The sequence below is a fragment of the Neoarius graeffei genome, chromosome 22, assembly GCF_027579695.1.
Source record: "Neoarius graeffei isolate fNeoGra1 chromosome 22, fNeoGra1.pri, whole genome shotgun sequence".
In the NCBI taxonomy this organism is placed as follows: Eukaryota; Metazoa; Chordata; class Actinopteri; order Siluriformes; family Ariidae; genus Neoarius; species Neoarius graeffei.
The window spans coordinates 16,019,577-16,033,140 of NC_083590.1; the positions used below are offsets into that span (position 1 = coordinate 16,019,577).

At 42.2% G+C, this 13,564-nt stretch overlaps 1 protein-coding gene across 1 annotated transcript in view; it reads left to right on the forward strand.

Moving 5' to 3' along the window:
* Positions 1-2,187, forward strand: part of LOC132870289 (NACHT, LRR and PYD domains-containing protein 12-like) — an 81,141-nt gene extending 78,954 nt beyond the window's left edge. The window contains exons 18-19 of the mRNA XM_060903923.1: positions 725-894; positions 2,180-2,187. Of these exons, the coding sequence (XP_060759906.1) occupies positions 725-894; positions 2,180-2,187 (178 nt within the window). The remainder of the gene's footprint in view (positions 1-724; positions 895-2,179) is intronic.
* Positions 2,188-13,564: the final 11,377 nt, after the last annotated feature.

The following is a 13,564-nucleotide window of genomic DNA, read 5'->3' on the forward strand; positions in this document are numbered from 1 at the left end:
AATTAATTGATGAAGATGAGCTCAAAGTGCAGACCTTCAGCTTTATTTTGAGGAAACTTGCATCCAGATTGGGTGACTGGTGTTGAAATTACAGCACTTTTTATATGTGGTCCCTCTTTTTTGAGGGATTAAAAAGTAATTAGACAAATGAACATCATCATAAATTACACTGATATTTTTATTTCTCCGACACTGAGAGGTGAAACCGATATGTTTTCAGGTTTTCTGTCCATTTTTTCTGAAATTCTTGTTTGCACGCTGTCTCAAGAATGAGTGTCTGAATGTTTGTAGGATTTATATGGAATAATAATTGTTTACTTCTCTGATTCTACAATAATATAAATCTATAGTGTTCTATAAATGCACTCTGTAGACTCTGGAGAAACAAGTTTATTGCCCCTGTGTAGTGCACTATACGTCTAGTAGAGAACCATCTGAGATTCAGTCTCTCTCTCTCTCTGATTAAAGTTCATGGTCTCTCTGCTGTTCTCTGTTCAGCTTCAGTTGCTGATGGTTTAATATCACACACAACAGAGGAGAGAAACTCAATATAACACTCAGTATTATCATTATTAATTACACTGTTAATGAGAATAAACAGGTGATATTAAATCCTCATGACATTCTGAATAATACAATTAATTTTACACTTATCATCTTTAAAGTAAGAATTAAACCAAGATGAAAATCTGTTGATGAAGTGTGTGTCATTGTGTTTCTGCAGGTTGTGTGATTGTGGTGTCTCAGATGAAGGCTGTGCTGCTCTGAGTTCAGCTCTGAGATCAAACCCCTCACACCTGAGATACCTGGATCTGACTAATAATAATCTGGGAGACTCAGGAGTGAAGCGTCTCTGTGCTGTACTGGAGAATCCTCACTGTAAACTGGAGACACTGAGGTAAGATCATCTCTCTGAGAGTCACATGACCTGCTCCTCAGTAAGACACATTCTCTAATAGTGAGACTGAAGCCGAGGTTTTAGGTTCATCATCAATGTCCTGAGGAGGAAGATTGTTTCTTTTCACTGCACACTGATGATTTGTCACAGAGTCTTTGGGTCAGATGGACGTATGTGAGAAGCTGCAGCAAAAAACCGGACTTGATCCGACTGCAATGTGTCTGAAATGTATTACTTTACTTTAGAAATTAATGAAAATGAATTATTACCAGATTTAAAAAAGTTCCCAACTGACCATCTCAGATTTGCTTCATACTTTTTTAATAAAGTCACTATTCCCAATAAATAGTGTGTAAATTCCAGGCTTGTATCTGCATTAGTTTCTGAGATATCGAGGCTTTTAACAGGCAGCATGGCTCGAATTTTACTGTCAAAACATTACAAAGATCAAGTCATCATTATTTAGTCATAGTCATCATTTTACCATAAAAACAAGTGCAACAAAAAACATTACCGAGTTTCATTCATCGTTCTTTTTAACTTTTCTTTCTACTTGCATGAAATTTTCAAGGATAGTGTGGAATGTCGATTTTCAATATGATATCCCTCCCCCCCAAAGTTAAACCCAGGACCCCCCCACCCCCCAAATCCAGCCCTGATGGGGATATAAATAATTATTGTGGTGGTGTTTTTTTTTGTTATTATTGTTGTCCTCCACAGTATATTGTTGATGAAATTAAATAATGAAGATGAGCTCAAAGTGCAGATCTTCAGCTTTATTTTGAGGAAACTTGCATCCAGATTGGGTGATGTCAGGATGCAGATACTTAGGTGGTGTTTACATTAGACCGTATCTGTCTCGTTTTCGTCGCGGATGCACTGTCCGTTCACATTAAAACGCCGGGAAACGACTCCACAGGCGGAACAACTTGAATCCGCCAGGGTCCACATATTCAACCCAGTTCGTATCAGATCCGGTGCTGTGTAAACATTGAGGAACGCGGAAACGCTGTGCTGAGCTCTAGCTGACGTCGTCATTGGACAACGTCACTGTGACATCCACCTTCCTGATTCGCTGGCGTTGGGATCACACACACAGCGGCTCAGTCCCGAATCACTGCTCGTGCGCTTCACTCACGTGCTCTGTGAGCTGCGCAGGGCCGGAGTGCGCACCCTCCAGAGGGCACTCGCTGTTCAGAGCGGAGTGATTTGGAGCGCAGGAGGTAGCGCTGAGCCGCACTGAGGTTTATTTACACATTTCAACTTATTTACCTCCTTCAGGCGCTTAAACTCAGTATGAACATTACAGCCAGGTGTGTTTATCTGCTGGAGAAGGTGTTCGCTTGCCATCCTTCCACTTGCAAGTGGTGAGTGACTTGCGCATGCCCGATATGCACTGGGATCATGTGACGTGCCGTCTAATTAGTCATGTGATTAGCGTATCCGTGTATTGGCGTTGCTGTGTGAACGCGAATCGTGTATTGGCGTTGCTGTGTGCACGCGAATCGTTTTAAAAACGTTAATCTGATGATCCGCTGATACGGTCTAATGTAAACACCACCTTAGTGATGTATGTGCAGGGGAGAGCGGGGAACGCAGACTGGCAAACAAATCCAAAATGTTAGGCGAAATCAAAGTTGAGGGACAGGCAGGGGTCGATCGATTGGCAGATAGAGTAATAAGGGCTTGATTAAAGAGTAATGAGATGATAATGAGGTTCGAGAACACGATAAGACAGGCAGAATAACAAGGCTTGGTATGACGGGTAAGACACTGAACGATATTTTGCATGGAGTGAGTGTGAGAGGTGTTTATATAGCGTGGGCTGATTAACCAGGAAATGAGGGACAGGTGTAATTAATAGACAGGTGATAGAGGGCGCTGTAGTTCTTGGGTGTTGTAGTTCAGATCGACCATGTTTGTAGTCTGATTAGAAGTGGCGCGCTCTATAGATAGTTTTTACTGACGTCACGGCATCCTGGGGAACGCCCCCCAGCCGCCATCCTGTGGGGCAAACAAAATGGACCATCGCCACTACCGGCTACGTTATCTTGGACGAATTTATTAAGTTATATAGTCAGTTTTCTAAAATGAAGATCAATGTCGGCAAAATCAAGCAAACGGAAGTATATGGATACATTGGACGACATCTCACGGCAACGGTATGCAGCCAAACTGTCCTTGATTGGGGGAATTGACCCCTACGAAGTGGACAGAGAAGCATTTTCAAGTGACTATGCAGGGCTGCCATCCATATCGTACCCTGATATTGTGAACTATTTCGTGAATACTAAAAGCGCCTACACACTTGACGACCCCAAAGCATACAAGTCGCTGGAGTCATACAATTATTTTGTCTGTGGCTGGGTCCATGAAGTCCGCCATATAAAAACCAGTGAGAGCCGTGTCCTAATTACAGCCAAGGTATGTAAACATTGGAATTTTTTTGTTTTTCAAAAATGACCCTTGCGTGAGTGAAGTGACAAGTGTCAAATAGAAACATGATAAACGAGCGATATTAATGTACATTACAATGTAAACGTACACTCAGCGGTTCCAGTTAGGCATTCTCTAGAGATTTTTTACACGATGTTTTGGTTTCCAAAAACAAACTTAAACACAATTGATTGTTTATTTAAACAACTTACCACTTATAAAATGATCGGAGCAGACTTTGCTGTATCTGGAAGACTGAAACTCTTTGCGGTTGATTCTCGCAAGCCATAGATTTCTCCTTTGTATGCTGAGTTTCTTTGTTTGCTCGCCTTCGTGCTCCCGTACAGTGGGAATTCCATAAAAGCTCCGCTTGACTTCATCATTTGACCTATTACGACAGCCGTGAATACAACAGGTGTGCACCATTGCTAGCTTTAAATAGTAGTAATGTAACTATAAATGTAAATAATATATAAATGAATGTAACTCGCGCGTTACAATGTGTGCTCAGTGACCCGTATGGTAAGCTAGCCCCGCAAGATGGCCGCCACCAGGGAATCCCCGACTCTGTGACGTCATGTGAAAACTATCTATTGCATTACTGACAGGCAGAGGTGGACAGTAACCAAGTAAATTTACTTGAGTACTGGACTTAAGTACACTTTTTGAGTATCTGTACTTTACTTGAGTATTATTATTATTTTTTTGGAAACTTAATGACTTTAATTTCACTCCATTTGAAAGACAAATATTGTACTTTTTACTCCACTACATTTCTATCAAGGTCCTCGTTACTATGAAGCAGCTTTGAAAGTGGATGTGTTTTTTTCTTTTCTAAACTGTGATTGGTTTTTTGGCAGGTGACACTGAGACAGCCTGTCAGTAATCACTAAAGTTACATCATGTCCATAGACTATAAAATCAAGTTCCTGTCGTGGCGGCAATCCCCGAACCCGGTGGTGGACACCGGAAGTAAGGGATGCCGTCAAGCTGAAGAAGGAGTCCTATCGGGCCATGTTGACCTCCGGGACTCCTGAGGCAGCCGACGGGTATCGGCAGGCCAGGCGCGCTGCAGCTCGGGCAGTTGCGGAGGCAAAAACTCGGAACTGGGAGGAGTTCGGGGAGGCCATGGAGAAGGACTATCGGTCGGCTTCGAAGAAATTCTGGCAGACCGTCCGGCGCCTCAGGAGGGGGAAGCAGTACTCTGCCTACACTGTTTACAGTGCGGGTGGGGAGCTGTTGACCTCGACTGGGGACATTGTCGGGCGGTGGAAGGAATACTTTGAGGATCTCCTCAATCCCACCGTCATGTCTTCCACTGAGGAGACTGAGGCTGATGACTCAGAGGTGGACTCGTCCATTACCCAAGCCGAAGTCACTGAGGTAGTTTGCAAGCTCCTCGGTGGCAAGGCACCGGGGGTGGATGAGATCCGCCCTGAGTATCTCAAGTCTCTGGATGTTGTGGGGCTGTCTTGGTTGACACGCCTCTGCAACATCGCGTGGCGGTCGGGGACAGTGCCTCTGGAGTGGCAGACTGGGGTGGTGGTCCCTCTTTTTAAGAAAGGGGACCGGAGAGTGTGCTCCAATTACAGGGGAATCACACTTCTCAGCCTCCCAGGGAAAGTTTACTCCAGGGTACTGGAGAGGAGAATTCGACCAATAGTCGAACCTCAGATCCAGGAGGAACAATGCGGTTTTCGTCCTGGTCGCGGAACACTGGACCAGCTCTATACCCTTCATAGGGTGCTCGAGGGTTCATGGGAGTTTGCCCAACCAGTCCACATGTGCTTTGTGGATCTGGAGAAGGCATTCGACCGTGTCCCCCGTGGTATTCTGTGGGGGGTGCTTCGGGAGTATGGGGTTCGGGGCTCTTTGCTAAGGGCTGTCCGGTCCCTGTATGAACAGAGCAGGAGTCTGGTTCGCATTGCCGGCAGTAAGTCAGACCTGTTCCCAGTGCATGTTGGACTCCGTCAGGGCTGCCCGTTGTCACCGGTTCTGTTCATAATTTTTATGGACAGAATTTCTAGGCGCAGCCAGGGGCCGGAAGGAATCCTGTTTGGGAACCACAGGATTTCATCTCTGCTTTTTGCGGATGATGTTGTCCTGTTGGCTTCTTCAAACCAGGACCTTCAGCATGCACTGGGGCGGTTTGCAGTCGAGTGTGAAGCGGCTGGGATGAGAATCAGCACCTCCAAGTCCGAGGCCATGGTTCTCGACCGGAAAAGGGTGGCTTGCCCTCTCCAGGTTGGTGGAGAAGTCCTGCCTCAAGTGGAGGAGTTTAAGTATCTCGGGATCTTGTTCACGAGTGAGGGAAGGATGGAGCGTGAGATCGACAGGCGGATCGGTGCAGCCTCCGCAGTGATGCGGTCGCTTTACCGGTCCGTCGTGGTGAAGAAGGAGCTGAGCCAAAAGGCGAAGCTCTCAATTTACCAGTCGATCTACGTTCCGACTCTCACCTATGGTCATGAGCTTTGGGTAATGACAGAAAGAACAAGATCGCGGATACAAGCGGCTGAAATGAGTTTCCTTCGCAGGGTGGCTGGGCGCTCCCTTAGAGATAGGGTGAGAAGCACAGTCACTCGGGAGGAGCTCAGAGTAGAGCCGCTGCTCCTCCACATCGAGAGGAACCAGCTGAGGTGGCTCGGGCATCTTTTTCGGATGCCTCCTGGACGCCTCCCTGGGGAGGTGTTCCAGGCATGTCCCCCCGGGAGGAGGCCCCGGGGAAGACCCAGGACACGCTGGAGGGACTATGTCTCTCGGCTGGCCTGGGAACGCCTCGGTGTTCTTCCCGAGGAGCTGGCCGAGGTGTCTGGGGAAAGGGAAGTTTGGGCTTCCATGCTTAGACTGCTGCCTCCGCGACCCGGTCCTGGATAAGCGGAAGAAGACGAGACGAGACGAGACGAGACGAGACACTGAGACAGCCTGTCAGTAATCACTAAAGTTACATCATGTCCATAGACTATAAAATCAAGTTCAGTGATTTCTCCACAGCGTTATTTGAACATGATCAGTTGATGGCAGAATGGAAGGAGGCGGTTCTTCTGGGGAATGCTCTGGGGAAAGGAAAAAAGATTCGTTTCATTTTAAATGTTTGCTTTGTTTGCCTAAAACAAACTACATTATGGCCTCCAAAAACTCACCGTCCAACCTGCAGAAGCATATGTAAATGTATGCAAACATTTTATTCCAAGAGAAAGCTTGTAATGAAGTTGTCTGTGCTTTTAGAGCTAGTGATAACGTTGCAATAGCTATGCAGTCTGGTTAGTCAAATGACTTTCCATGGATTTGCCTGCCAAGTTTCTGTAGCCTTGCCATGGCTAACGTTAACACATAGCTCATTAACTTGCACACTGTTAGTTAGCATGTAAAAACGGAATTACGCTAACATGAATAACATGAACTTACCTGAAGTCCTTTCAGAAATATGTTTTAATAATCTTGCCAAATAATTAGAATGTAGAAATCTTTCTTTTCTAATAATGTTAGCTACCCAATATGATTTCGAGTTTGAAAAGAGTTTGCTAGCATGTCAGGTGGAGCTTCACTGAACGTTAACTTAACGTTAAACCACCATGATGGCACAGCATGTGTTCGTTCTGTGAATTCACATTTCTGTCTTTGGTAACGTTAACATTGTAGCTTTTGTGACCTTGCATAATTACTATAGCTACTACATATTTTTTACCAGTAGCCAAAGAGAGAAACTAGCGAGCATCTTATTGATGATTCTGCTTGGTTGTAAATTGTGTTTCATTTTGTAACATTCTACCAGGTGTTTATTCTACAGGTTCTACAAGTTAGTCAGTAAATCCAGTCAGTTGCTTCAGAGGCATTAGGTTTTGTAAGCATTGTGGCAATAATACAACAATGCATTGAAAGAAAATGTACTTTTAATACTTCAGTATTTTTAAAAGCAAATATTTCAGTACTTTAATTTCAATAAAAATTTGACTAGACAACTTTCACTTGTATCGGAGTAACATTTGACCAGTGGGATCTGTACTTTGACTGAAGTCATGAAGTTGGGTATTTTGTCCGCCTCTGCTGACAGGTGACTGGTGTTGAAATTACAGCACTGTTTATATGTGGTCCCTCTTTTTTGAGGGATAAAAAGTAATTAGACAAATGAACATCATCATAAATTACACTGACTTTTTTATTCCTCCGACACTGAGAGGTGAAACCGGTATGTTTTCAGGTTTTCTGTCCATTTTTTTCAGAAACTCTTCTTTGCATGCTGTCTCAAGAACGAGTGGCTGAATGTTTGTAGGATTTATTTGGAATAATCATTGTTTACTTCTCTGATTCTACAATAATATAAATCTATAGTGTTCTATAAATGCACTCTGTAGACTCTGGAGAAACAAGTTTATTGCCCCTGTGTAGTGCACTATAAGTCTAGTAGAGAACCATCTGAGATTCAGTCTCTCTCTCTCTCTCTCTCTCTCTCTGATTAAAGTTCATGGTCTCTCTGCTGTTCTCTGTTCAGCTTCAGCTGCTGATGGTTTAATATCACACACAACAGAGGAGAGAAACTAAATATAACATTCAGTATTATCATTATTAATTACACTGTTAATGAGAATAAACAGGTGATATTAAATCCTCATGACATTCTGAATAATAGCATTAATTTTACACTCATCATCTTTAAAGTAAGAATTAAACCAAGATGAAAATCTGTTGATGAAGTGTGTGTCATTGTGTCTCTGCAGGTTGTGTGGTTGTGGTGTCTCAGATGAAGGCTGTGCTGCTCTGAGTTCAGCTCTGAGATCAAACCCCTCACACCTGAGAGACCTGAATCTGACTAATGATAATCTGGGAGACTCAGGAGTGAAGCGTCTCTGTGCTGTACTGGAGAATCCTCACTGTAAACTGGAGACACTGGGGTAAGATCATCTGTCTGAGAGTCACATGACCTGCTCCTCAGTAAGACACATTCTCTAATAGTGAGACTGAAGCAGAGGTTTTAGGTTCATCATCAATGTCCTGAGGAGGAAGATTGTTTCTTTCACTGCACACTGATGATTTGTCACAGAGTCTTTGGGTCAGTTGGACGTATGTGAGAAGCTGCAGCACAAAACGGGACTTGATCCGACTGCAATGTGTCTGAAATCACTGTTAAATTTACTATAACACTGTAACTAATCACACAAACTGCACCTGAGACACAAACTAACTGCCCTCTGTGTGAGCTGCAGGGTTTAAAGCAGCAGTGACATGGTGGAAATGATCTCAGGAATATAGAGTTTAAAACTAAAATGAGACATTAATGTCAGAGAACTGATGCGGTAAAAAACTTAAATAGATTAAAAAAATGACGTTTCAATAAAAATTGAAAAGGAGGAGAAAAGAACTTCCAATAAACTGAAAGCCACGACAACAATCCTTGTGTTGATTTTGAATTTTTATAATAATAATAATAATAATAAATGTTAAAATAGTAAATAATGTTCCAGTTCATCTCTGTCAGTGGTGATTGCTTTAAGACGACACTGGAAGCCCGGCTTCCCCTCACATTTCATTAAAATGCAGCAATGAAACGTTTCCCAAAGTGTCTATTTTATTCATCAGTCTTGGTGTCGTTCAATATTTTAGTGAATATTCATATTCATAAAATATTCATATTTTAGTGAATCAGATTGATGGAGTATCTCACTGCAATATTGCACTGTTTGTTCATTAAACTCAAACTGTTTATTTCACCAAAGTGTCTATCTCGTCATTTTGAGCCCCGCCCAGACGCACCGCTTCACTGGGAGGGAATGGAGTGTGGGTGAGTGTGTTTTCACTGGGCGGGGGGGGGAATCTCACTGTGGATTAGACAATGAGTTTTTCGTTTTTCCTGCCAGGACACATGGCTTCTCCTTATTGTGATTGGCTGATGTCTTAAAGGGGTGGAACCTTATTACCCACTGCCAATCAATAAATCAGGAAAGAACATGATTGACATCTCAAACCTAAACACATTAGAGCCTGTAGTGGTGGAATAATTTGTCAACATTTCAGATAAATTGTAAATCTAAAGTTATGTTTGATAATTTGCCTTAATTTCTGAAATTTGTTTCTAACTGTAACTGGTGAGCTGTAACTTCCTTCTTCTGATCTCAGCTTAGCTACTTCCTTGACATGAAATGGTGAAAGAAATGCCAAATTCATGGAAACACACACCCCTCTAATTTAAACGGGGACAAAGCAAATCTTGATGTTCAAAAACTGAGGCAGTGAAGTGTGTGTCATTGTGTCTCTGCAGGTTGTGTGATTGTGGTGTCTCAGATGAAGGCTGTGCTGCTCTCGCTTCAGCTCTGAGATCAAACCCCTCACACCTGAGAGTACTGAGTCTGTATGGGAATAAAATAGGAGACTCAGAAAAGAAGCTGCTGTCTGCTCTTAAGGATGATAAACATTACAAACTACAGACACTCGAGTAAGTAATAACCTTTTTAGGCAAATGTTGAAAAAAGAATAATAATTTAACCTCATTATCGTTTTTCTTTAATTTCAGTAAATGTCACATGACCAGGCCATGAAATGAAACCAGTTTTAGAAATTTTCACTGTTCTATTTAATCCAACTTTTTCCTCCCAGTTGTCTTTAATGCTGTTTGTTGTTCAGTAAAATTGATTTAAAATTCATCTGAAAGCAGAAGACGGAGTCAGTCAGAGTCTCCAAAATGTCCCGTCTGAGTGCATGAGAGTGATTGTAAATGAACACCTCGTCTCCTTGTGACACCCTGCTGTCTCTGACTTCATCCTGCTGCTTTTGTCTGAATAAGATGATCTCGGCTTTTCCCTGTTTCTGATCAGCAGCACACTTTCTTCTCAACTCTCCTCAAAACTCAGTAAAATGATCATCTTTAATGCCACATGGCCACAAATATGTGTTTTAAGGAGCCACTTTACTCACTCTGACACTCCTTCCTGCTCTCCACCTCCACACTGTGTCTTCTGTCGTTCCTGTAAAATTCACCTCGGCTTCTTCTTAAAGTCTGCACTTAAATCTACATGTAGAACAAGAGATCAAACCCACCGCAGTGTTAGTTACTGTTTAAAAAGCTCCAAAGCCTGTGATTGGATAAGAGCAGTGATGTGATGGGAAACATCTGCTCACTTTCCTGTTAGATCTTGTGGAAGTTCTCGTTTGTTGGAGCTTAATGTTAGAAGACAGATATTATATACATAGGTACATACAGTCCATCTTTTAGGACTACAAATCCCATCAACCCACTTCCGCGTTGACCTACGTCACGCCTGGGCGGGATCACCAACGTCACTTCCTCCCTGAGCCCATAAGCAACCCGGAAATCCGCCATACTTTCTCTTTGGCTTCTGTGACCACGCGGAAACAGACATAAAGAGGCCCTCTTTCATCGGACCATCCGAAATCACGACTTCTGCCTTGCAAGAAGAAAATTTAGTGCGCTCTCTCTTTTGTTTGCCATTGGCCATGGTAGAACTACTTGAGTTGAGCTCTCTTTTCTTGGCTGAATTATAACCGGTTTTATTCGTATTAGAAGTGACGTCACGACTGCCGCCCAAAGCAGTTAATTTAAAGTTAGAAGCGACCGGATTCCTTCTAACTAAAGTGCTGTGCACATTGTTTGATCAGAGACTTTTCACTAACGACGAAGTGTCGGACCAAGAAATTCTCTGCGCTTCACGGAGGCCTCCGGGGAAAACTGTGAAACTCCGTCTCTTCAGGATATCTCCGCATAATCTTGCATAGGGGCAAGAAACTGAAGTAAGATTGGCATTTTGGGCAAGCTAGTCTTAGGAATTTGCTTTATGAAGTAGTGTGAATTTAAACTCAGGAACGGTTTAATTGTTTACACTGTAGACACTCAGCATGTTGAATTGATGATTGTTCTATTTTGTTTTGATTTCTCAATTGTTAATAGATAGGTTGCATGCTTTCTCTATTCCTTTCTAACACTTTAATTTCATTATTACACATATTTTGACCTCATCAAGATTTCAGTGGATTTAGTAATGTTATGAGCTAGTGGGTTAGCTACCGGCTAGTCCTTTGTTACTTAGAAACACGTGGTCACCTCCCCCCCCCCCCACACACACACCTTAGCTAGCAACACAAAGCTAACTCTCTTATTTTAAGCAAAGCTAACCCTTTGTTTAGACACACACACACACACATACCTCACTGTTTGCTGAAGATTTCAACTGTTATTATTCATTTTTATCTTTATAATAATTCCATTATTATTGAAACTGTGTGTTTATTTGTTGTTCCATATTCCTTGAAGTTGCCCAATCTCAAAAGAATTCTAAAGTGTATATGAATGCTATTGGCTGTAGTTTGGTAAGTGACCATAATAATTTAGAATATACCATAATTTAGCTGTTTGGTAATTTATTATGAAGCACCAAAATTAATGGTATTATTAATGAGACCGATTCAATGAGACTGATTCAATGAGGCTGATTTAATGATTTAATGAGACTGATTTAATGAGATTGATCACTTAACACCAACCTACCTACATACATATACCACCTACATATAAGACTGAATAAATGTTGAATTAAATTATAAACAGGAGATAATGTTTCGCTTGGAGCAGAGATGATTACATGCTGTTGGTCATGAAGTACCACAGTCCAGTGTGTGGGGATTCATCCAGATGTTTTTCTTTTTTTTTCAGTTGGTGGTGAACATTTGTGTGTGTGTGATGAAGACTCTGGTGTTCCTGCATTTCCATGTTGGGGAACAGACAACACATTCATAAACACATCAGTCATTGAGTTCTAACAAATGAAAGAGACTCGGAGACGTGGTCAGTGTGTGTTCATGGTGCACAGTGAATCAGATTGCACACAATTCTACACTGAATGTGGAACAACTTGTGATCTGCATGAAACTGCCTGGACCTCAGTCCCTTAAAAACCCTGAAAGAGCAGGTGAAAAAGCACAGGGACTCGAGCTGAACCCAGTCAGTGGAAGAGGGAGCTGAAATGGACAGGAACAGTTTCAGGACATTGGTGGGATTCTCACCTGACAGGATCGGCATTTGGGGAGTTAATCTGAGGAAGCCCCGAGGAGACTCACTACAAGGCACATTTATCACTTTGTCCTTTGGTTGGTATTTAATATCCACTCACTGAGCACTTTATTAGGAACACCTGGATGGAACCGCCTTGTTGATGAGAGGGTTTACCGGAGAACGGCTAGACTGGGTTGAGCTGACAGAAAGGCTACAGTAACTCAGATAACCACTCTGTACAAATGTGGTGAGCAAAAAAGCATCTCAAAATGCACAACACACTGAACACTGAGGTGGATGACCACATCGGGTTCCACTTCTGTCAGCCAAGAACAGAAAGCTGAGGCTGCAGTGGGCACAGGATCACCACAACTGGACCGGTGAAGAGTGAAAAAACGTAGCCTGGTCTGATGAACCTCGATTTCTGCTGAGGCTCACAGATGGTGGGGTCAGAATTTGGCACCAACAGCATGAATTAGTGTTCCTAATAATGTGCTCAGTGATGGTAGATCAGTTATTTTTGTTGCTACAGGATCAGAACCAATCTGTTTTTTATTTTCTCTGAGATCCTGATTTTTTCTGCTGGTATCAGCGCCATCCCTTTTACTGAAGCATCCACTACTTACATCACATAGCATAATCATATCAGTCAAATAGATTTTAAAGATATTTACATATAGTGTGATTTATTTTTGTTGTATAAAATTAATGTATTTTTTCTAATTTTCTGCAAGAACAATCAAGTTATTGAAAAATTTATGCACATGGGTGTCAGTCCACAGAAAAAATGGATTTCCATCAAAATCTAAATTACTATACTATATTTGCATGTAGAAGGTTCCTTTATATAAAGTCTACAAAGCATCAGAAATAAATAGAAGTTACACATTTCCAATTTCAGACACAAGAGGGCGCTTCACAAAATAAACTATAAGAGAACGAATTAATGTGCAGTTTTTAAACTTGACGATTTTGTGAGATTATTCACGATATTTTTATCTGCACTTGTGCAAAAAACATACAAATTCAAGTAGCTTCCACCAAGTGGTTACAGAATTCAAAAACTAAACTCTTTGTGCTGATTGCATTGCGGTCTAGTAAAGCACTGATGAGAACATTTATCTGTGAGAGCACACACACACACACCAAACCGATCCGACTGCCTGGGCACTTCACAAAGATATTCTCAGCACATTTCAAATAAAACACCACCAACCAGCAGCCTTAGCATC